Source organism: Marmota monax, unplaced genomic scaffold, assembly GCF_021218885.2.
Source record: "Marmota monax isolate L192 unplaced genomic scaffold, Marmota_monax_Labrador192_F-V1.1 WCK01_AAM20220418_F8-fsc00134, whole genome shotgun sequence".
Taxonomy (NCBI): domain Eukaryota; kingdom Metazoa; phylum Chordata; class Mammalia; order Rodentia; family Sciuridae; genus Marmota; species Marmota monax.
In genome coordinates this window covers 2,662,635-2,688,749 of record NW_026692281.1, presented here as the reverse complement: position 1 = coordinate 2,688,749, position 26,115 = coordinate 2,662,635, and the positions used below count along the sequence as shown (strand labels likewise).

The 26,115-nt window shown below is 38.3% G+C and overlaps 1 protein-coding gene across 5 annotated transcripts in view; it reads left to right on the top strand.

Moving 5' to 3' along the window:
- Positions 1-10,592, top strand: part of Heph (hephaestin) — a 92,581-nt gene extending 81,989 nt beyond the window's left edge. For 4 of the 5 annotated variants that reach the window (XM_058578113.1, XM_058578124.1, XM_046440354.2 and 1 more), the window contains exons 22-23: positions 6,666-6,710; positions 9,642-10,592. In XM_058578113.1, coding sequence (XP_058434096.1) covers positions 6,666-6,710; positions 9,642-9,874 — 278 coding nt within the window. In that variant the 3' untranslated portion in view covers positions 9,875-10,592. The remainder of the gene's footprint in view (positions 1-6,665; positions 6,711-9,641) is intronic. The other variant, XM_058578119.1, reaches the window with a different exon arrangement.
- Positions 10,593-26,115: the final 15,523 nt, after the last annotated feature.

Here is a 26,115-nt window from a genome sequence, read left to right as displayed (position 1 = left end):
TCTAAGAGTTTCCCTGTGACATAATATATGATCTATTTTTGAGAAGTATCCATGTGCTGCTGAGAAAAAAGTGTAACTGCTTGATGTTGGGTGGTATATTCTATATATGTCAATTAAGTCTAGGTTATTAATTGTGTTATTGAGTTCTATAGTTTCCTTTTTCAACTTTTGTTTGGAAGATCTGTCCAGTGGCGAGAGAGGTGTGTTGAAGTCTCCCATAATTATTGTATGGTGGTCTATTAGACTCTTGAACTTGAGAAGAGTTTGTTTGACGAACATAGCTGCACCATTGTTTGGGGCATAAATATTTATGATTGTTATGTCTTGTTGGTGTATGGTTCCCTTAAGCAGTATGTAGTGTCCCTCTTTATCCCTTTTGATTAACTTGGGCTTGAAATCTATTTTATTTGATATGAGTATGGACACTCCTGCTTGTTTCCGAAGTCCATATGAGTGATATGATTTTTCCCAACCTTTCACCTTCAGCCTATGTATGTCTTTTCCTATCAAATGTGTCTCCTGTAGGCAGCATATTGTTGGGTCTTGTTTTGTGATCCATTCTACTAGCCTGTGTCTCTTAATTGGTGAGTTTAAGCCATTAACATTTAGGGTTATTATTGAGATATGGGTTGTTCTTCCAGCCATATTTGTTTATTTATGTTACTAAACATGGTTTGTTTTCCTCTTTGATTATTTTCCCCCCTTTAGTGTCCTACCTCCCACTGTTGGTTTTCATTGTTATTTTCCATTTCCTCTTCCTGTAATGTTTTGCCAAGGATGTTTTGATGGTTTTCCAGCTGGGAATTCTTTAAACTTTTGTTTATCGTGGAAGGTTTTAATTTCATCTTCCATCCTGAAGCTTAATTTCACTGGATACACAATTCTTGGTTGGAACCCATTTTCTTTCAGTGTTTGAAATATGTTATTCCAGGATCTTCTAGCTTTCAGAGTCTGTGTTGAAAGATCAGCTGTTATCCTGATTGGCTTACCCCTAAATGTGATCTGCTTCCTTTCTCTTGTAGCTTTTAAAATTCTCTCCTTATTCTGTATGTTGGGCATCTTCATTATAATGTGTCTAGGTGTGGATCTCTTATGATTTTGCACATTTGGCGTCCTGTAGGCTTCTAGGATTTGGGATTCTGTCTCATTCTTCAAGTCTGGGAAGTTTTCTCGTATTATTTCATTGAATAGATTGCTCATTCCTTTGGATTGGAGTTCTGTACCTTCCTGTATCCCAATGACTCTTAAGTTTGGTCTCTTAATGTTATCCCATATTTCTTGGATGTTCTGCTCATGGTTTCTTAACAGTCTTGCTGAGCTGTCTATGTTCTTTTCCAGTTGAAATACTTTGTCTTCATTGTCTGATGTTCTATCTTCTAAGTGTTCTACTCTGCTGGTAGTATTCTCCATTGAGTTTTTAAGTTGGTTTATTGCTTCCTGCATTTCTAGGATTTCTGATTGCTTATTTTTTATAACCTCTATCTCCCTGTATAGTTGATCCTTTGCTTCCTGGATTTGTTTGCGTAATTCGTTGTCGAAGTGATCTTTCATTGTCTGATTTTGCTGTTTAATGTCTTCCTTGATACTCCAGATCATCTGAAGCATGTATATCCTGAATTCTTTATCTGACATTCCATCTGCTGCAGCTGTTACCTCTTCTAAAGTTGCGTTGACCTGCATTGCTTGTGTCCTTTCTTTCCTTGTCTTTTCATACTGCTTGCGTATCTTTCCTGCAGATGCGGGCGGCAGCTCTGCTCTCTCCTTATTCCAATTGGGGTGTCGTGACTACCACGCTGGCAGGTCACTGGGCCTGTTCTGGGTGCTGGCGGTGGCTCTGTTCTGCCCCTACTCCAATTGGGGTGACGAGTGTACCACGCTGGCAGGCCACCAGGCCTGATCCGCCGGTCGGTTGCCGGTTTGCCTACCCTGCAGGCGTGGGCGGCGGCTCTACTCTGCCCCTACTCCAAATGGGGTGACATGTCTGTCGTACCGGCAGGCCACTGGGCCTGTCCCGCTGGTCGGTCGCAGATCTGCCCACCTTTCGCGCACGGGTGGAGGCTCTGCTCTGCCCCAACTCCAATTGGGGTGTCGTGACTACCCCGCCTGCAGGTCGCTGGGCCTGTTCCTGGCACGGGCAGCGACTCTGCTCTGCCCCTACTCCAATTAGGGTGGTGTGTGTACATGCCGGCAGGCTCCTGGGCCTGATCCGCCGGTCTGTCGCAGGTCTGCCTACCTTGCAGGCGCGGGCGGCAGATCTGCCCTGATTCTCCTACCACGCCTGCGGACCGCTGGGCTTGATCTGCAGGTTGGTCACAGATCTGCTCACCCTGCAGGCACGGGTGGCGGTTCCGCTCCGCCCCCACTCCAATTGGGGTCACGTGACCACCCACCGGCAGGGCCTGATCTGGGCGTGGGCGAAGGATCTGCTCTGCCCCTACTCCAGTTGGGGTGACGTGTGTACCACGCTGGCAGGCCACTGGGCCTGACCCGCCAGTCTGTCACAGGTCTGCTTACCTTGCAAGCGCGGGCGGCAGCTCTGCCCTGCCCCTCCTACCAAGCCCGTGTACCACTGGGTCACAGGTCTGCTCACCTTGCGGGCGCGGGTGGCGGCTCCGCTCCGCCCCCTCTCCAATTGGGGTCACGCGGTCACCACGTTGGCTAGCCGCTGGGCCTGCTCCGGGCGCTGGTGGTGGCCCGGCTCCTCCCCTCTGGCTCGTCGACAAATCGAGAGAGACTCCGGTGTCTGTGCCTCACCCTCCCTACCAGGAGACCAACTGTTTCTGTCGCCGCTGGTATTGATGAAGTTATCTCCTCCGCCGCTTTCTGATGACATCAGATCTCTGCCATGTTGGTATCCTATGCGAATGGCAGCATTTCGTTCCCCTTGCCGGGCAACCAATGCAACGGGTGAGTCCTGACCGGCCCTCAGCAGGACCCGGACCGTGAAGCAGTTTCTGCGGGCTCCTAGCCCTGGGCCAGGGCAGTTCCGGGAGCCGGAACTCGGCTGCTCCGTGCTCCGTGTATGCTCTGATAAGAGCAGGCTCCAAGAAGCAGCCTCCGCAGGCTCCGCAGCCCTGGGCCAGGGTGGTTCTGGGAGCCGGAACTCAGCCGCCCCGCGCTCGGTGCTCGCTCCAATAAGAGCAGGTTCTAAGAAGCACCCAGGCACTGAGCCCGAGCAATCTGTCTGCAAGCCGCAGGCGAATTGCAGCCTGATATTACCTGTTCTATGGCTGAATGAGCTGCGGTCAGTCGAAAACAGGGATGGTGACGTCAGCTTTCCAACATGGTGGCCGCTGGCCTCCTCTGTGGTCTGACCAGTGTGGAGAACCGAGATGGACCGCTTCCTTCCCCCGTCTCGAACCCAGAATTCAGCCCTGAGTACGGTGCTTGCACGGCTGGCAGAAACTGCAGCGCTGTATTCCTGCGTCGCTATCTCCTCGTTTCCCAGGGCGCGCTGCAGACTCTAGCCGCGGGGCGATTTGCTGAATAAGCAGTGTTACCCTCCGTGCGACAAACCTCTCGCGTTTGAGTCCCCGTAGCGGATCCTCGTGCGATGGAAATCCTTCCTCCAGGTTCCGGAGCACCCCACTATTGCTGGAAATTCCTAACAAGATAGCCTTTAGCCGTCCTGACTTGTCATACTCCCACACAGTGAAGCAGCACACGGGGGCAATGCACTCCCCTCGCCGCCATCTTTGGACCCCTCTTCTATCGGCGCCTTACCATTGAGCCACATCTCTACTCCTTTTATCTTTTATATTGAGACAGGGTCTTGCTAAGTTGCTGAGGCTGGGCTTGAACTTGTGATACTCCTCCCTCAGCTTCCAGAAGCGCTGGGATTATAGGTGTGTGTTACTGTACTTGGTAATGTCTCACTTCCTGACTATTTGACTTGAGTCCAACCACCAGCATTCTTGCAAGAAGTCATATAGAGCCTTCTGGGGATAAGACAACAAAGTTGTTTTAAAAACAATGTCATACTGCTTTGAAAAATGATGATATCGAAGTGAATATTCTAAGGTTGTCAGCCACTGACACTTTATCAGAAGGATTAGAGAGTGGGAAAATGCCTTTGGAAATTCAAACAGACTTAGCAAACCAGAGTAGAGAATTTAACTCTGCTCTTTACCCCAGGGAGAGAGACAAATTACAGTACATTGTGATTTCTGGAATCATTAAAATACTTTGTTTTCTGCAAGCCATAATGCTGGAATGTGACTTCCAATTATTAACTCTAATACTATTCCCTAGGACCCAGATGTTGTTGTTGTGTTCTTTTAGTTCCTAGAACAATAATAGTACAGTGGTCAGTTGATTTGTCATCAAGGTGCTATGGTTTGAGGACAACAGGGTGTGTGTGTGTGTTTATGTAAAATATATTTGTTATACATAAATATTAACATATAAATATATATTAGGATGTAACCCCCACAGGCACATTATCACTGAGCAACATCCCCAGTCCTTTTTAATTTTTATTTTGAGACAGTGTCTTGATAAGTTGATAAGGGCCTTGCTAACTTGTTGAGGCTGGCCTCAAACTTGTGATCCTCCTATCTCAGGCTCCTGAGATGCTGGAATTATAAAGAGTGATGTCTGAAGTCTTCATATATTATAATATGTCATCCCAATTGGGACCAATTCTAAATGTAAGAGAGCATCTTAATATATTGTAATTGGGGTGCTTTTATTTTTTTAAAAAAATTAATGTGGATATAAAACAATATATTTATTTATTTATCTATTTTTTATGGTGCTGAGGATTAAACCCAGTGCCTTATGCATGCTAGGCAAGCAATCTACCACTGAGCCACAACTCCAGCCCCCTCACTGGGGTACTTTTAGGAAGATAGTTCATATCTCCCTATGACAATCAGCCAGCCTCATTATGGTCTAATTCAATATTGCTCTAATCTCATATATGCTAACAGGACAATCAGAAGGAAGAGTTGAAGTTAGATAGGGAGGAAAGGAATAATTGTTGAAATAAAGTTCCTGATGAGGCAGCAGGGGATGAGAGCCAGAGATAAAATGAAAGATTAGTGCAAGGCTGGAGGATAATCATTTTTGTACTGTAAAAAGTCAGAAGGCTTTAAATTAAGGATCAATGAATAGGTTGGGAGGAGGGTCTTGACAGACATGTAGAGGATTTTTACTGTAAGATCTTTGTTTCCACTGTAATGGAGTACATAGAATCATCTTCTGAGAGTGAAGGGAAGATGTCCAAATAAAGGACATGACAGAAGTGGGCAAAGGTTTGGAATAGCCACTCTGGGGGATTGGAAATAAAATAATTATTGCCAGGCAGCTTTGGAGGCAGTTGGATATAAATAATACTACTCTTTATAATTGTGTAACTTTTTTCTGGCAGCATTCAGCATATCAGACAAAATACAAGGAGGGTGTAGTTATTGTGGTTTCACTCAATTATTATAACACTCTTTTTTAAAGTTAGCATTTGGAATGATAGACTATGGAGTCTAAACTGACCAGGAATGGACAAGAAGAGAGGATGAAGCTGGTAGGTTGGGAAGAAATGGAAGGATTCAGGAAGTAGAGGTCTAATGAGAGGAGAATAACAGAGTTTTTAAATAAAAGGTAATAGAGCACTGAAAAATAGCAAATTATTGTTAGATTTTGAATTTCTGAGGTGGAACAAGTCTGGATAACAAGATCAGGTGACCATGTGAGTGGTTGGTAAAATTGGAATGGAAATGAAAGTCATTAGAGTTCAAAGGTCCAGCCAGGTGCAGTGGCACATGCCTGTGATCGGCCCAGCAGGCTGAGGCAGGAGGATCGTGAATTCAAAACCAGTGCCAGCAATAGTGAGGTGCCAAGCAATTTAGTGAGACCCTGTCTCTAAGTAAAATACAAAATAGGGCTGGGGATGTGGATCAGTGGTGGAGTGCCCCTGAGTTCAATCCCTGGTACCCCCCACTCCAAAAAAATAAAAAAAAAACCAAAAAACAAAAAACAAAAAGGTCCAGAAACTATGAGGGTTCAGTGTTGGATGGAAACTGAGGAAGACCGACAAGTTCCTAAAGACTTCCATGAATGAAGAGAACTTCTGGGTAATAGTAACAAGAAGTGCTTGTGTTTTTTTTTTTTTTTTTCTAGTCAAATAATATGAGCCTCAGAAAAGATAAATCTTTACTAAAAGAAGAGGAATAATGGTTGCCAAGCAGTATTGTGAGAATGTAAATGAAGCACAAACCTTAGAGAAGAGCTCAGCTTCACAAGATCAAAAGGAAAAACAAGTTTTCTGAGAAAAGATTGAATGTGTAGGGAAGTACATTTGGCAAGGGGCAGAAGCTTCCTAAAGGGAGGGTGGGAAATTGTGGAAAAGAAAGAAATAATGGGAACAGAGGAGTTACCAAGAAATGTGAATAATGCCAGAGGAGTCACTTAGATTTTAGACTTTAGATTTTAGAATTTAGATTTTAGACTTAGTCTCCTAAGTCTGTGTACTCACCCATATTTTTCACCACTCATAATCAAATTGGCATACCAATATTGAGTTTTGACTATGAAGTAGTTGATTTTACCTTTCTCTTACTTAGTATATATCACATAGAAATTCCCTCAACCAATGCCAGACTCCCACAGGAAACCTATACATTGATAGAAAGAATAACAGGACTAACCTTTTGTCTTTTTTCCTTTAGATCATTTAAGCACTATCACTGCTATCACCAGAGAGATTGGAAAAGGTACGTAGAAGAGTTCATAGACTGGGTAGATACATGTGGGAAGTGGGGAGAGGGAAAGAGGGTGTGTGTGGAGGGGTACCTCTGACACTGGGAATTACATGACAGAAAGTTGGGTACCAACGAGTGTCCTGAGATCTTCCTAAGATTTCAGAAGCCAGGGAACCAAGGTTTGTCTTCCCTCAACATGTTGATTTTCTCTGGCTCCCATCCCCAACTTATGGAGTCAGGGAAAATAACCTCATTCCCAGTTGGAGGCTGCTGTCTTAGCTTCCTACTTAATGTGTGAAGGAGAAGAAAATTGTAAGTCCTGCTGGGTTAGGCATGAAAGAGTTGTAGCACAGACATGGATTCCCACAGTGACAATGTAAGACTAGAACAAACACCAGACGGTCTTCAATAACTATTTTAATTCTTGCCTCTTTAACCTTCATCTGTGAAATACCAAGCAGTTGAACTTTTGGAACCAGTCATTTCTGTTCTTTGAGAAAGTAGAGATTGTTGACTGTACAGTGTATATCCAAATATTGCTCTCATTCTCTATCCCATTGGTCGCTGGGCTAGGAAATATTCAGAGGAGTTATGTGAGTTAAAAGGGACATTGTAGAACATCAGTTTACTCAGGAGGTTTTTAGCTGTGCTTGGAGAATTCCTAATGATCTGACTAAATATCTCATGAACTATTAACCAAGGAACTAGGGTATGTCCTGGAGGGGTTGGAGAGAGGTAAGGTAAGGTTGAGTGGAGGGGGCTTAGAGACCACATCTTCCAACTGAGCACTCATATATTTTATATACCTACATTTATATCTATATATAAACATGCTTGTGTACATGCATATTTGTTTTTATTTATTTATTTATTTGTGATACTCAGAATTGAACCCAGGGACACTCAACCACTGAGCTATATCCCTAGCCCTTTTTCATAAATATATATATATATATATATATATATATATATATATATATTAGAATCTCAATAAGTTGTCTAGAATGACTTTTTACAGTATTAGGGATTGAACCCAGGGATATTCTACCACTAAGCCACATACCCAGACTTTTTTCTTTCTTTCTTTTTTTTTGAGATAACTTCTCCCTAAGTTCCAAAACTGCCCTCTAACTTGTGATACTCCTGCCTCAGCCTCCTGAATCAATGGGAGTACAGGTGTGCACCATGCACAGTCTGGCTTTGAATTTGCAATCTTCCTGCCTCAGCTTCCCAAAGTCATGAGGATTATAAGTGTGCCCCACCACAGCCAACTACATAGATATTTGAAGTTTATATTTGTATATACATACATACATATTTTATACGTATACACATATTCCTCGTAAGGTCTCACTTGTTAAAAATATTCTACAATGGGGGAAAATCCTCAAAAATGTTGGTCTAATAAAACTCAATAATTTTCTACATGAGAAGCTGAGAAATGGAAAGTGATTTATCCAAGGTTACAAAATAAGTGGTAGAGGACTGGGGATACAGCTCAGTTGGTAGAGTGCTTGCCTCATATGCAATCCTCCAGAGAGAGAGGGAGAGGGAGAGGGAGAGGGAGAGGGAGAGGGAGAGGGAGAGGGAGAGGGAGAGGGAGAGGGAGAGGGAGAGAGAGAGAGAGAGAGAGAGAGAGAGAGAGAGAGAGAAATGGTAGAATGTTAACTCAGAACCAGGATGTTCTTCAGCATCTGTTTGAACTCTTTATTTACATTTCATCTTCTTTCCGTTCTGTTAGAACATTCATTCATCTAATTATACATTCATCAAACAGGTGTCAAGTATCAGGGATACTAAAATAAATAACACATAGTTGCTACTTTCCAGTGTCTAAAAATGGAATGAAACATAGAAACAATAATTGCAATGCTGGATGCTAAGCACAAAAAGGGCAAGTGAAAATAACACCTAACATTTATTGTACACTTGCTATCTCCAAGGTGCCAAGCTAAATATGTTTTAAGTATTAACTCAGTTAAACCTAAGAACAATCTCTGTTAGATGTGGCCATTATCCCCATTTTATAAAAGAGGAAACTGAGATCCTTATGGGAAGGGGGGATTAGGTTTCTTTTCCCAGGGTCGCACAGTAAGTATATTGTGGTAGTATAGACTACAGGTACTATGAGAATATAGCACTGGAAATTGTTACTTATTTAGCTGAATTTAAAACTTTCAGAGACATGTAACATTGATGCTAAGTCTAGAAGAATGAAAGGAAAGAGGAAAGGGTGTTCAGGTAAAGGGAGTGTCATGAGCAAGAAAGATCACTTGTTATTGGGAATGAATATTGAGTTGCTGTGGCTGATAGAAGCATGCAAGAATAGAAAAGTAGGTGAGAGCCTGATTGTGAGGGTAAGAATGTCTGGCTTAAGATTTTGAGCTTTACTTTGTTGGTCAATTGAGGAGCATCACAAGTTTGTTTGTTAGGAACTAATACAATCAAGTATTTTGCTTTTAAAGACCTAAGTGACATTACTCTTAGTACTACCCACATAGGTGAAAGATTGGATAGCATAGTGGCATTCTGTTGTCATATTCTAATGGTCAAAATGAACATTGATAAACTAGATTATTGAGTTGGTCTTCTTTCTGGAGTTTCCTCTATTGCCCCTAATTTTACACTCAGGAACCATGCAGATCAAGTCTAATCTTTTTTTTATCTAAAAGGAAATGTATTAAGGACTTCCCAATCTCAGTCTTACCTCTTTGCCTGAATGGACTATGGTCTCAGTGATTCTAAAGGACCCTTCCAGCTGTGACATCTTGTATCTGTGATTCTTTGTAACCTTCGAATCTGTCTTTATCAGCTAGTATTCCGAAGGATAGGGACAGGTGTGCTGACCTATTTGGACTTGTTTCTCCAAGAGATGACAACCAAAGGTGACCCTTTAGAGTACTCCCCATCCTTGGGTACCCATTTTCTCTTCCTCCATTTCAGCAGTGAGCCTAAAAGATATTGGAGAAGGCAATGTGAGGATGCTGGGCATGCAGATACCCATAAAGGATGTCGAGATACTGGCTTCTGTTTCGATTATCATGGGCATCATCCTCCTGCTTGCTACTCTGGCTCTTGGTGGTGTGGTCTGGTACCAGCATCGACAAAGAAAGCTACGCCGCAACAGGAGGTCCATCCTGGATGATAGCTTCAAGCTTCTGTCTCTCAAACAGTAATAATTGGAGCCTGGGGATATCCTCAGGAAGAACATCTGGTTTGTACTCCCAGAACCTCAGGAGGCCATGGACTAACAGCTAACTGTACTGTCAAATGGGCATGGGTGGTGAAGGAGGAGAGGAGGAGATCAAAATTACCTGCATATTTCTTCATTTATTTATTCACATGGAAATGATATGCACTCAACTTTTTTGAGTTTCTTTTCTATACTTTGGCACCCAGGACTAGGTAAGTCCCCTCGAATCTTACAGCATAAATTGCAACAACTAATCAACCTCCAACCTTTGGAAGGCCTGGAAATTCCTAAAAAGTAATCCTCTTCAGAAAGTAGATATCAAAAGAAAAACTCATCAATTGGGTTTCTGTTGCTTTCTACGATGCAGGCAAGTTCACTTTGAACTGAGCTAAGTGAGCTATGAAGAAAACCCACAATTAAACTAAGAACTAAGAAACATAGGCATGATGGGGAATTGGAGGTAGGGTGGTAGGGATTGGGGATCCAAATTATATTTTTATTCTCCTTGGCAGTGGACTATTTTGGAGAAATGAGTGGATGGTTGGTTATTGCCATGATTACCAAGAACTGCTGGAGTCAGACGCACCTTAGAAAGCCAGTCCTTCAAGTTTCTACACAGTGGAACTGAAAGGAATATTCAGGGGCTTCTTTGTGTTTTAGGCCACACATTATGTCCATTAAAGTACTTGTTAGAACACTAACAGATTGAATTTGATTGTTTTGATGTTCCCTGTGGATTCTGGGAGGCAACTGGGGAGGTATAGAATGGGTCTGTCCATCTTATGTGGATCCTATAAGTTTGTATTTTGGAAGCTGCTCCAGAAGAAGCCTCAAGTCAGAATGTTGGGCAACATTCTAGAAATGGAAAAATCCCGTTGATGACAATATTTAAAAGGCCAATTAAAAACTTTAAATGTTAGTGGTAGATTCAAGACTGAAACCAGACTCCAACTTGGACACTAGGCAAGGAGAGGTGGGCAGGGCCTTTGTGGATAAGGTACCATGAGAAGTCAACTTGCATTTTGGGGGATCTCTATTTTTTAAATTTTTATTTGTTCTTTTTAGTTATACATGACAGTGGAGTCTATTTTGGCATATTTAAATAAACATGGTATATCTTAGGATCCCAGTCTTGTAGAATGTTAATTAGAATTGGGATTTTTATCATAGAGTCTCAATAAAATATTGAGATTCACTGTGGTGTATTTACATATGTACATAGGAAATTTTGTCAGATTCATTTCATTGTCTTTCCTATTCCTATCTTCCTCCTTTCCATTTATTCACCTTTGTCTAATCCACTGAACTTCCCCTTCACTCCTTTGTTGTGTGCTAGCACTCACATATCAGAGAGAACATTCGACCTTTGGTTTTTTTTTTTGGGGGGGGGGATTGGCTTATTTCATTTAGTATAATAGTCTTTAGTTCCAGCCATTTACTGGCAAATGTCATAAAGTCATTCTTCTTTATGGCTGCATAATATTCTATTGTGTATGCAAATAGTATGTTCTTTATTCATCTGTTAATGTGCACCTATGTTGGTTCCATAGGTTAGCTATTGTGAATTGTGCTGCTATAAACATTGATATGGCTGTGTGTTGTGATGCACATGTATAATTACAGAGGCTTGGGAGGCTGAGGCAGGAGGATTGTAAGTTCAAAGCCAGCCTCAGCAACTTAGTGAGGTCCTAAGAAACTCAGTGAGACTGTGTCTCTAAATAAAATATAGATAAGTATGTGCCTCACTGGTTAAGCACCCATGGGTTCAATCCCTGGTACAAAGGACATAAATCAAAAAATTGAAACATTGATGTGACTTTGTCACTGTAATATGCTGATTTTAAATTCTTTGAATATATACTGAGGAGTGGGATAACTGGGTGAAAGAGTGGTCATACTAATTTGCAGTCCCACTAGCTATGTATGAGTGTATCCTTTTCCCCACATCCTTGCCAACATTTATTGTTACTTGTATTCTTTTTTTTTTTTTTTTGGTACCAAGGATTGAACTCAGAGGCAGTTTACCACTGAGCCACATCCCCAGCTCTATTGTGTATTTTATTTAGAGACAGGGTCTCACTGATTTGCTTAGAGCCTCACCATTTCTGAGGCTGGCTTTGAAGTCTCAATCCTCCTGCCTCAGCCTCCTGAGCTGCTGGGATTACAGGTGTGTACCACCACACTTTATTACTTGTATTTATTACTTGTATTCCCGATAATTGATGTTCTGACTGGAATGACATGAAATCTCATTTTAGTATTTTTTGGTGCTATTTTATTTTTCATTTTAGTTTTAATTTGCATTTCTCTAATTGCTAGACATGTTGAACATTTTTTCATATGTTTGTTGACCATTCATAAATTATTCTTTTGAGAAGTATCTGTTTAGTTCCTTTGCCCATTTATTGATTGGGTTATTTTTATTTTTCATGTTAAGCTTTTTGAGTTCTTTGTATATCCTGGAAATTAATGCCTTATCTGAGGTGTGGGTGGCAAAGATTTTCTCCCATTCTGTAGGCTCTGTCTTCACACTCTTGTTTTCTTTACTGTGAAATGGGGGTCTCTTTATAGGACAAAATCATTTATAGCGCAACATTCCCTTTTTACCTGCAGGTTTTAGCATCTGTGAAACTTTGGTCAGAGAGCACATACAAGAGAGACTGGGGAAAGTGTAAAATGGCCCACCCCAATGTTGTATCCATCACAACACTCAGCCACATAGCAAATGCAAAACAGAAGAGGCATCAAAGAAAATAATGTTTTACACATTACAAAGCATTCTAATACCTGATGGAAATTGACTTAACTCTATTTGGGTGCTTTCCAGTTTTATATTTGAGTAAACAAAGCTCATGGACATGATCACTCAGTTAGAAGCTGAACTGAGATTCAGGTAATCATCTATTTAATTCCAAACACCTGTTCCATTCTTCTTTATCACAGAAATAATCATGAATCTTCATCCTTCTTACCAATATTGATTTCAACTTTCCTGTCTGGCCAGCAAATTGTATGCCTACTTAGCAACCCCATTGCAGATCAATTGTAGAAACATACAGGATTGGTGTTTAGTTGCCTTGTGATGTTGAAGGTTGGAGGGGGGAAACACAGGCCAGAACCTATCATTCATCTTGAATCATCATAGTTGATGGCTTTCTGGAAATCTTTTTTTTTTTTTTTTTAAGAAAGAGAGAGAGAGAGAGAGAGAGAGAGAGAGAGAGAGAGAGAGAGAGAGAGAGAGAGAGAGGGAAAATTTTTTAATATTTATTTTTCAGTTTTCAGTGGACACAACATCTTTGTTTTATTTATATGTGGTGAGCACACTACCGCTTGAGCCACATCCCCAGCCCTCTGGAAATCTTTACTAGAAATTTTAGAAACATAGTTGGGGTGGCAGGACATTTAAAGTGCTAATTACTCAAGTGTTAGTAGACTATTTAAGCCTTTGTAGAATCAATATATTTAGCAACGGCAGAACCCTTTTGGCCTGTTGTTAATTGTGGAGGTTAATGATAATCTGATGTTCTCTGGAGACTCCCAGTCACTTCATGGTTATCATTTACTTGCAACTGGAAGATCCTTAGCTTGGTCCCAATTATGAATCGGAGCGAATAGGAGTGGTAGATGGGATGGGATGCATTTTATTTCTGATTGTGTAATTATGATTCACATCAAGGAATGGAAATTCAGAGCCTATGTATTTCATAAAGGAATGCATTTGTGTGTGTGTGTGTGTGTGTGTGTGTGTGTATGGGGGGGGTTGGTCAAACTCTGGATGTAAAGGGTTACAGTTAAGTGACATGTTTATTCAGTTACTCAATTTGAAAATTCCCAGGATAAATGCATCAGTGAGTCTTTTTTATTTTATCCCCTAAATATCTTTAATCTATTGTTTCCATCTCCATTGCTACAGCCCCTGTTTACAATGCAACCATTTAGTAGTCTCCTGCTTATTTTCCTCATATTCTCTCTAGCTCCTTACAACTGTTTTTTACATAGAAAAGTGATGTTTGGGAACAATAGAGGAACATCAATTTGAATGACAGTGGGTGTCCATCTGAAACCTTTAAAAGCCAGAAGAGAGTGGCATGATATTTTTCAAGTGATGAAAGAAATGGACTAAGAATCACAAATTCTATATCCAGTGAAAGTATCCATCAAGAATGAAAGATAAATAAAAATATTCTTAGACTAAGGAATTCTCAGAGAATTTTTTTTTTGTTATCAGACATAGCCCTAAAGAATGGCTTATAAAAGTAAGTTATTCAAAAAGAAAGCAGACAATAAAATAAGGACTATTGAAATGTCTGAAAGAATGAGGTAAATCAGGTAAAGCAAAAATAAAGGGTAGGGGCTAAGATTGTGGCTCAGTGTTAGAGCACTCACATAGCATGTGTGAGGCCTTTGGTTGGATCCTCAGCACCACATATAAATAAATAAGATAAAGGTATTGTGTCTATCTACAACTAAAAAAAATTTAAAAAGGGTAAATTAGGATATGGAAATATTCAAACAGTACAACCAATCAACAGGATACAAATGACATAAGAACAGCAGATCCTATGTTTTCAAACAACCCTGGAGCATCAATATAGATAATATTATGATCCATAAAACAAACATCAGCAAATTTAAAAGAATTGAAATTATACAGTATATGTTCTCTAGCTGTCACAGTACAAAAGTAAAAATCAGCAACAGAAAGACAGCAGAAATTAAAAAACACTTTATTTTTTATTTTATTTTTGAAGTATAATTTTTGTTTAATTCCATGCATTTAAAAGATTTTATTTAAAAAATTGGTACCAGTGATTGAAGCGAGGGGTGCTTAACCACTGAGCCACATCCTCAGCTTTTTTAAAAAAAATTTTCATTTTGAGACAGGGCCTTGGTAAGTTGTTGAGGCTGGCCTTGAACTTGAAATTCTCCTGCTTCAGCCTTCTGAGCTGCTGAGATTACAGGCATGTTCCACTGTGCCCGACTTAAAAACATATTAAGATAATTCATTTTACAAGAGGAAGTCTCAAAGGAAATTTAAAAAAAATACATGGAACTTATTGAAAATGAAAATATGACATACCAAAATTTGTGGGATTCAGTCATATGAGGAAATTTATTTTGTAGTTATAGATGGACACAATACCTTTATTTTATTGATTTTTGTATGGTGCTAAGGATAGAACCCAGTGCCTCACATGTGTTAATCAAGCACTCTACCACTGAGCTACAACCTCAACCCTAATGAGGAATTTTTTTTGTAGTAGGGATTGAAGTCAGGAGGGTGCTCGCCCACTGAGCCCCAGCCCTAGCCCGATTTTGTATTTTACTTAGAGACAGGGTCTCTCTGAATTGCTTAGCGCCTTGCTTTTGCTGCAGCTGGCTTTGAAATCTTGATCTTCCTGCCCCAGCCTCCCAAGTCGCTGGGATTACAGGTGTGTGGTGGAGCGCCTGCCTGGTCCTAATGAGAAAAATTTATAAAACAAAAAATGTTTACATTTAAAAAGACCAAGCAGGGAGCATTAGTGGATACCCATAATCCCAGTTAATTGGGAGATTGTCACAGGATGATCAGAAGTTCCAGGCCAGCCTGGGCAACTTAGTAAAACACTATTTAGCTAAATAAATAAATAAATAAATAAATAAATGGAAAGACCAAGACAGGGCTGTCCCCTCCATACACTCCATAAAGCCATCATGACCATTCCATTCTACAGTGGTGGAAACTATCTAAAAGTAGGTAGTAGGTATTAATCATTCATGATTCACTTATTGGGATTATATAAATACTAACAAATTTCATTTTGCCTGATGGGGAAAGAGACTCAAAAGAGATTAAAACATCTGCCTCAGGCCACAAAGCCAGAATGGGTTTTAAATTGAGGTCTTTTGGCATTGTTGAGTGTTCTTTCTACATACTACATTGCTTTTGATAAGGCCAAATATAAATCTATTGCTTGGTATGACACAGGAAAAGCAGTACTTACTTATAGCACTAAACAGATATATTAGAAAATAAAAAAAAATAATTACTTATCAAACTCTCCACTCTAGGGAACTAGAAAAATTTTAAAAAAATTAAATCAAAGGTAAGCCATAGAAAATGGAGAGCAGAGATCAATGAAATTGAAAACAGAAAATCAATAGAGAAAATCAACAAAACCACAATTAAATAGCCAGGCTAAGAATAGAAAGAATATACAAAGCACCAATATCAGAAAGGCATGAGGAGATATCACTGCAGATAAGAAGGGTAATAAGTGAATACTGTGAATCATTGTCTATAAAGTTGATAACATAAATGAAATGGAGTAATTCCTCAAATACAAAATCTGGCAAAATTTACAAAGGAAGAAATACACAAGCCAGGCATGGCTTATGCATGCCTGTAATTCCATAAACAGAAGATCTCAAGTTCAAAGCCAGCCTCAGGAATTTAGTAAGACCCAAACAACTTAGCTAAAAATAAAAGATAAAATGGGCTGGGGATGTAGCTCAGTGGTAAGCACCCTGAGTTCAATCCCTGGTACCAAATAAATAAGTAGAAATAAAGGAAGAAATAAAAATCAAAATAGTCCTATACTTATTAAACTAATCAATAATTAGTAACCTTTCAAAATAGGCCCAGGTAGCTTCACTAGTGAATTCTACCAAACATTTAAGAAAGAAATTATACCTATTTACCACACTCTCTTTGATTTACTCATTCTATATTGCTAGCATCACCCTAGTACCAAAACCAGATAAAGATATTGCAAGGAAAGAAAACTGCTGACCATGCTCTCTCATGAATATAGATTTAAAAATCCTCAACAAAATATTAGCAAATCAAATCTAATAATGCATAACAAGGAAACACTATGACTAAATGGGATTTGTTCTAGATACATAAGTTTGGTTCAAAATTTGAAAGTATGTCCATGTAATCCATCACATTACTATGCTAAGAAGAAAATTCACACAATTGTGTTAATAGATGAAGAAAAAACATTTGAACAATAATTAAAATTCATGATAAATATTTAATCAAACTAGGAATAGAGGGATCATCTTTAACTTCATTAACATCTACAAAAACACGAAGCTAACATCACACTTGATGAGATACTAGAACTGTTTCCACTAAGATCACAAATAAGGCAAGAATGTCTCCTCTCACCACTCCTTTCATGCAATAAGATGCAATAAGACAAGAAAAAAATTGTTATATAGACTTGGAAGGAAGAAACAAAACTGTTTGTTCACACATGGCATAATTGTCTCTAGGATCTGAAAGTATATAACAAAAATCAAACAAAAAACCCAAATCAATCCTAGAACTAATAAGTGATTATAGCAAGGTTTCAGGAGAGAAGAATAACAGTCAATTACTTTCCTATTACCAGCAATAAAGAAGTGAATTTTGAAATTAAAACACACATGCCCATGTACATTAGCACACCTTCATATGAAATGCTTAGCTATACATCTAACAAAACATGTACAAAATCTATATTGTAAAAACTATAAAACTCTGATGAAAGCAATTAAAGAAGAACTAAATAAATTGAGAGATAGATAAGAATGTTGATACTGTCAAGGTGTCAGTTCTTAAAATTTGATATATAGAGTAAGTACAATCCAGTCCAAATCCCAACAACTAGGGGCTGGGATCATAGAGCACTCAGTGGTAGAGTGCTTGCCTAGCATGTGTGAGGCACTGGGTTTGATCCTCAGCACTGCATAAAAATAAATAAAGTTATTTTGTCCATCTAAAAGTTAAAAAAATATACAATTATTTTGTTGATATCAACAGACTGATTCTAAATTTTAAATGGAAAGGAAAAGGATGCAATAGATAGTATGGCATTGATGGGATAGAACAAAATAGGAGATTGATAGTAGCTGACTTAAAGACTTACTATAAAGTTATGTTAATCAAGGCAGTGTGTTATCAGAAAGAATAGACAAATAGATAAATGCAACAGAATAGAAAGATCATGAATAGACTCACATGAATATATCAGATTATCTCTGAAAAAGGAGCAAAGAAAATACATAAATGGTGCTGAAACAAATACTGAAAAAAAAATGAAAAATAACATTTCCTATCAAGGAATCAGGGAGATGAATTCTTACTGCAATGCAGATTTCTTCTGCATGATTGTTGCTGCTCTTAGCAAATGGGAGCCCAAAGATGCAATAATATCTCCTTTTCTTTGCCTCATTGGTATACACAAGGATTATTAAGTCTTTTTGTTTTCTTCCTGCTGCATCTACTCTCAGGAGCATCCTGGCCCTATAGGAGAAATGCCTGATACCCAAGTGTCTTCTTCCTGTAGCTGGACCAGCCCTGGGATCAGACATGTTTCTTTTTTTCTTGCTAGGGGAAAGCCCAACCATATTTGACTGACATTCAGAAAATCCTGTCCATGAACATCTGTGACACATTAACAAAGGCCAGGGTTTTCAGGATCCAGGTTTTCAGGATCAGATTATAAATTGTACTTAAAAGGCCTCCTTGGCAGAAGAGAGCCCTACTTTGGGTCTGGGTGACACCTGGAACCTTTGTAAAGGAAAGGGATTACTCAGAGTCACTATGCAATTCATCTGGCCTTTATGAGTTGTATCTAGAGGATGGTATTGAAAATAACTAACAGGATACAAAATCAATGCCCATAAAATAATTGTGTTCCTATATTCCAATGATGAATCTACTGAAAGAGAAATTAGGAAAACTATCCCATTCACAATAATCTAAAGCAACAACAACAACAACAGCAAACCTTGGGAATCAATCTAACCAAAGAGGTTAAAGGAAGTCTACAACGAAAACTATAGAACTCTAAAGAAAGAAATTGAAGAAGACCGTAGAAGATGGAAAGATCTCCCATGTTCTTGGATAGGCAGAATTAATATTTTCAAAATGACCATACTACCCAAAGTGCTATGCATATTCAATGAAATTCTCATCAAAATTTCAATGACATTTTCACAGAAATACAAAAGGCATTCATGAAATTAATTTGGAAAAATAGGAGACCAAAAATAGCCAAAGCAATCCTTAGTGAGAAAAGTGAAGCAAGAGCCTCTCAATAGCAGACCTCAAATTATACTATTGAGCTATAGTAACAAAAACAGCATGGTACTGGAACCAAAGCAGGCATGAAGACCAATGTAATAGAATAGAAGACACGATGACAAACTCACATAAATACACTTATCTCATACTAGAAAAAGGTGACACAATGGAGAAAAGATTGTCTTTAAAAAAAAAAGGGTGGGGGGGTGCTGGGGATGTGGCTCAAGTGGTAGCGCGCTTGCCTGGCATGCGTGTGGCCCGGGTTCGATCCTCAGCACCACATACAAAAAACAAACAAAAAACCAAACAAACAAAAACAAACAAACAAAACAAAACAAACAAAAAAAAAGATGTTGTGTCTGCCGAAAACTAAAAAATAATGATAATAATAAAAAAACCCCCAAAAAACAGCAAATTGTGCTGGGAAAACTGGAAACCCATATATAGCAGAATCAGATTTAACCCTTATCTCTCACTGTGCAAATAAGTCAACTATAAATGGATTAAACAACTGGAAAATAGAACAGAACCCTGCACTGGCTAGAAGAAAATGTAACATTCAAACATGTTGGCTCAGGAACTGACTTCCTTAACAAGAAGTAAAATTTTAAAAAATCAATAAATGGAATGACATCAAATTATTAAAAGCTTCCCAGCAAAGGAAACAATCAAAAGCATGAAGAAAGAGCCTACAGAATAGGAGAAAATCTTTGCCACTTGCTCCTCAGATATGACATTGATATCCAGGATATACAAAGAACTCAAAAAACTTGACATAAAACAACAACAACAAATAACCCAATCAATAAATGGGCAAAGGAATTAAACAGACAATTCTCAAAAGAAGAAATATGGTCAACAAACATGCAAAAATGTCCAACATCTCTAGCAATTAGAGAAATGCAAATTAAAACTATATTTAGATTTCATGTCACTCCAATCAGAATGGTAATTATCAAAAATACAAGTAACAATAAATGTTGGCAAGGAAGTGGGGAAAAGGGTACACTCAAACATTGTTGGTGGGACTGCAAATTGATGCAACAACTCTGGAAAGCATCAGGGGGATTCCTCAAAAAAACTAGGAATGGGCTGGACATGGAGGCACACTTTCATAATCCCAGCAGCTCAGGAGGCTGAGGCAGGAGGATTATAAGTTCAAAGCCAGCCTCAGCAAAAGCAAGGTGCTAAGGAACTCAGTTAGATTCTGTCTGTAAATCAAAAAAAGAATAGGACTGGGGATGTAGCTTAATGGTTTAGTGCCCCTGAGTTCAATTTCCTGTACCAAACAAACAAACAAACATAAAAACCAAAGCTAGGAATGGAACCGCCATTTGACCTAGTTACCCCACTTCTCCATATATATTCAAAGGATTTCAAATCAGCACACTATAGTCACACAGCCACATCAGTGTTTGTAGCAGATCAATTCACAATATCAAATCTATGGAGTGAATCTAGTTGTCCTTCAACAGATGAATGGATAAAAAATGTGGCATATATGCACAATGACGTATTACTCAGCAGTTATGAGAAATGAGTTTATGACATTTGCTGGTAAATGGATGGAACTGGAGACTATCATGCTAAGTGAAATAAGCTAATCACGAAAAGTCAAAGTTTGAATATTTTCTTTAAGATGGGGAAGCTAATCCAAAATGGGAGTGGGTTAAAAAAAGAATAAAAGACATTAAACTGGGAGGAGAGGTGGGACGGAAAGGGAGAGAGAAGGGAAATTGCATGGAAATGGAAGGAGACCCTCAGGGTTATACAAAATTTCATACAAGAGGAAGTGAGGGGAAAGGGGAAAATAATACAAGGGGGAGAAATGAATGACAGTAGAGGGGGTAGAGAGAGAAGAGGGGAGGGGAGGGGAGGGGAGGGGGGATAGTAGAGGATAGGAAAGACAGCAGAATATAACAGATACTAGTATGGCAATATGTAAATCAATGGATGTGTAACTGATGTGATTCTGCAATTTGTATACGGGGTAAAAATGGGAGTTCATAACCCACTTGAAAAAAAATAAAAATAAAAAATAAAAATAAAGTGGGTCCCAGATATCAGTTTACAAGGGACTTCTGAAACAGTAAAAAAAAAAAAAGAAAGAGGAAGATTAACCTTTGTTTTAACTTGAGCTAACGAAATTAAGCATGCTGAGTTTGTTTGGTTTTGATCTTAATTACATATCATTATTATTGATATTACTGTTGGTTTAATCATAATATTATAGTATATTATTGGTCTCTTGAAAGTGGAATTTGAAAATCTTCTGTATTAGCTTACTTTAGTTTATAGGAGAGTTTGATCATTTAATGAATTTTTATATTCTTAATATTGTAGAATTGAAAATACTAAATATCTTATAAAATACTTTCATGTTATTCCTGATTTTTACTAATACAAAGTGTGTATTTTACCATATGTAAGTATTTAAGAAAATTCCACAAAAAAGATGTGCAAAATACATATATCTATGTGATCAAATGTTACATCAAAAAAGTGGCAAAAAAATAGAAAAATGTAAGGTGTATATTTTAACAATAAGTATGTATGTCATGGTTAGTGATACCACACTAAAATGGTGGGCATTAAATATTTTAAACATCTGAAAAAAAAACAATAAAAGAAAAATTAGTGAAGTGGACTAAGTGGAATGAAGGGAAGAGGGGAGGAATGGGATAGGATTAGGCAGTGGATCTACTATGTACATATATGAATATACCATAATGAATCTCACCGTCATGTCCATCCACAAGACACTATGTAAAGAAAAACTAAATATATAGCAGAAAGATCAGTAGATTAGTGGGAAGGAATAAGCACAAGGAAAAAAGGAGGGGAAGGGGAAGTACTGCAGACTGAAATGGAAAAAAATACTCCATGCTTTTATAATCATGTCAAAATGAACTCTATTGTCATGTATAACTAAAAAGAACCAATAAAAAAGAAAAGCAAGGGCTGGGGTTGTGGCTCAGTGGTAAAGTGCTTGCCTAGCACATGCAGGACACTGGGTTTGATCCCTGGCACCACATAAAAAAGATAAATAAACAATAAAGTTATTTGTCCATCTATAACTGAAAATATTTTTTTAAAAAGCAAAGCAAAAAAAAAAAAATTCTAACAAAAATACTTCTAGGTGCAAGCTAGAAGCTGTTCCGGATGATGGAGGATACTGGCCAGGCTAGGTATTAAGCTGTTAGCTGCCAATCCTGTTGAACCTTGGGAGGATCCTTGGATGAGCTGAAGGCAGTGATTGTTTACCACCAAGATTGGATACACTTCAGTATTTAATTGATAAGGTTGTATTCATATCCATGTACTGACAGTCTTGGTGGCATCCCACTGCAACTCCCTTGTCACATCTTTCAATACTCCCCACAGGAAAGGTTCAAACCACCCCAAGTCATAACCAAAGACAAACCTGGATAGAGATCACAGCTGCTTGCAGTGTGGGGCCTGCATCCTCTAACACCTAATGTCCTAATTACCTTTTAGAACAAGCCAGTACCAATCCAGTTGTGTCTATAAGCTAGTGATTGCCCTAGACTTTGGACTTTAGAAACACATGACCCTGAACTTCACCTTGGCCAGTAAGGAAGAACATGAGAGGCCCTGTGCTGGCAAATTATAGTAACTTTATCCTGACAAACTAAATCTGACCCTGGATTCATTAGGCTTTAGCCAGGAAGGAATTGTCATGATGTGCCTGAAAGAAGCTGGGCACATTCTAGGTCATTTCTAGTTTAAAATATTTGTGCAAGGAATTTCAGGGGTGCTCTAAATCCTATTTCAAAAGTAGCAGGAAAGCAAAAGGAATGAGGCCCAATTTTAGCCATAAATGGTCAGGACAAACTCTTCCTCTGGACAGAAAGCATAAGGGGAAGAAAGGGTGAGATCAAAAAGAAAGCTTTCAGGAAGATTCAAATATAAGGTAAAGGGTTAGCCCCTTAAGAGGAATATTGGGGAAGTAAATTTCTGCCTCACCTTAATTTACTGGCCAGTAATTTTCCTTAGTCTTTCCTTTCCCCATTGTTATGTTTGATGTTCACAGGTTTTCCCTACTAGGTGCTGATGGAATTCCATAGGTTGACCTTGAAATATACAGGTTCCTAATTGGTGGTCAAGACAAAACTTCAGCAAGGTAAGTAGAAACAGTTTCTCTTCCTCTAAAATTGTAAAAAGGCACCTTGGGACAGAAAATGGTTCTTGAAATGTTAGAATTCAAGACATTCAAACAACAGAGGTTGCTGTTATGTTCTATGAAAACTCCACCAACCTCAATCCCTTCAGTCCCAAGTTTTCATTTCTGTGAATGTTTCAATGAAATTGACACAGTGTATTAAAATAGATTGGGAATCATGATCTAGAGCTTCTATAGCCTTTATAAATTTATATATGTATATGAAATATATATTCATACATGTATATATGTATATATGTGTATATATATTGCTCTAATTTTTACTTGCCTACAAGAATAGAACTCTGAATATAATAATTATTTTCAAGTGACCATAAGTGGTATATTTGTTGTTTAGTTTAAGTTTTTAAAATGTTTTTGTTAGTGAATTATCATTATATATAATATTGAGGCTCATCAATTTAAGTTTTTATTAGTTGTTCCATACTTGGGATGATGGGACAAAATGAGTTAATTCTTGGAATTATGAAGGACTGTCTCAGAAACTTGCCTAGGTTAAGGATACTGAAATATTCTTATGAAATTATTTAATGGTTTAAAAATATCTAAAAATCCTATTAGATTTTTTTAAAATGAATACACATTGAGGGAGTCTGTATTTCATTTAAATTCACATAAAAAAGAACAAATCTGCTATCCTTAGGCTATAGAGAAACAGAACCTTAACATAATTTTCAAGTGTAGCCTTTCTATTTAAACAAATATATATTGCCCCTCCCTAAATGGTTTACAAACTATACATTATCAAGAAATGAGAAGTCAACTGCAGATTGGGAGAAATTATACAAATTATGCAAAGAACTCTTAAAACTCAATAAAAGAAAAAAATTAAAATGAGAACAAGAATTGAACAGACATATTATCAGAGAAGATGTGCAGATTGCAAATAAGCAAAAGAAAACATATTCAACTTCCCATGTCATTAGGGAATTGAAAATTAAAATAACAATGAGATACCAGTACATACTTTTTGAGTGGCCAAAATCCAAAACACCAGCACCACCAAGTGCTAGTGAGGATGGTCAGCAATGAGAACTTGCTAGTGGAAAATCAAAATGGCACAGCCACATGGGAAGACTGTTTGACAGATTCTTACGAAATGAAGCATACTCTGACCATATGATCCAGTGATCATGCTCCTTGGTATTTACTAAAATGAGTTGATGATTTATGTCCACACAAAAGCCTGCACATGGATGTTTATGCCAGCTTTATTCATAATTGCCAAAGTTTGGAAGCAACTAAAATGTTATTAGTAGTTTAATGGGTAAATGACCCGTGGTAAATTCAGAAAATGAATTATTATTCAGCACTAAAAAGAAATAGCTATCAAATCATAAAAAGACATGGAGGAACCATGTCTTTTATTAGTTAATAATAATTAACTAAAAGTAACCAATGTGAAAATGCTACATACTGTATGATTTCAGATATTCTGAAAGAGGCAAAACTACAGAGTCTTTGAAAATATCAGTGTTTGCCAAGAGTTAGTGGGGAAGGAGAGAAAATTAGGCAGAGCACAGAGGACTTTATTTTTTAAAAATATTTGTTGGTGCATTATAATTATACATATTAGTCAGAGTATGCTTCATTTCGTAAGAATCTGTCAAACAGTTTTCCCATGTGATTGTGCCATTTTTATTTTCCACTAGCAAGTTCTCATTGCTGACCATCCTCACTAGCACTTGGTGGTGTTGGTGTTTTGGATTTTGGCCACTCAAAAAGTATTATGCTATACTTATACATGTGCATAACATTATTTGATCAGTCTCATTCTCCAGTATCTTCCCTTTTCCTCCCCTTCTCTCTACCCATGATCCTCTTGCGCTACTTTGCTGATTTCCCTTCTATTATTATTTTTAATACTATAATTAGTATAATATATATGCATATATGTATACACATGCATACATATATGCAGTGTACATGAAAATGGCATAATTTTGTAGATTTCATTCCCCAGTATGTTCTCTCTTCCTCCCTCCCTCTTGATCTCCTTTCTCTACTCTATTTGTCTCCATTTTATTTTCTGAGATTCTTTTTTTTTTTTCTTTTTTGGTACTGGGGATTGAACCCAGGGGTGCTTAATCACTGAGCCACACCCCCAGGCCTTTTAAAAATTTTATTTGGAGACAGGGTCTCACTGAGTTTCTTAAGGCCTTACTAAGTTGCTGAGTCTTGCTTTGAACTCACAATCCTCCTGCCTCAGCCTCCCAAACCACTGGGATTACAGGCATGATCCACCACATCTGGCCATGAGATTCTTTAAAAAAAAAAAAAAAAAAAAAAAAACTATTCCTTTTTTCCTCTCTTTTTCCAGCTTCCCCATATTAGAGAAAACATTCAACCCTTGGATTTTTGAAACTGGCTTATTCTACTTAGCATGGCATTCTCTAGTTCCATCCATTTACCAGCAAATAATATAATTTAATTCTTTATGGCTGAGTTAAGACTCCATTGCAGCTATATTCCATATTTCTTTATCCATTTGTTTGTTGATGGGTTCCTAGGTTGGTTCCATAACTTGGTATTGTGAATTGTGCTACTGAAAAGATTGATATGCATGTATCTCTCTAAGTATACTCATTTTTTTTGGATAAATACCAAGGAGTGGGATAGTTGGGTCAAATGATGGTTCCATTACTAGATTTTTGAGGAATCTTTATACTGCTTGGCAAAGTGGTTGCACTAATTTGCAGTCTTACCAATAATGTGTGGGCGTACCCTTTTCCATCACATCCTTACCAGCAATTGTTATTTGAATTCTTGATGATTGCCATTCTGAGTGGGATGAAATCTCAGTGTAATTTTGTTTTGCATATCCCTGATTGCTGAAGATTTTGAACACTTGTTTATGTATTTGTTGGTCATCTGTGTTTCTTTTTTTGAGAAATGTCTGTTTCATTCATTTACCCATTTATTGATTGAAATTTTTATGCTATTAAGTTTTTTGAATTCTTTA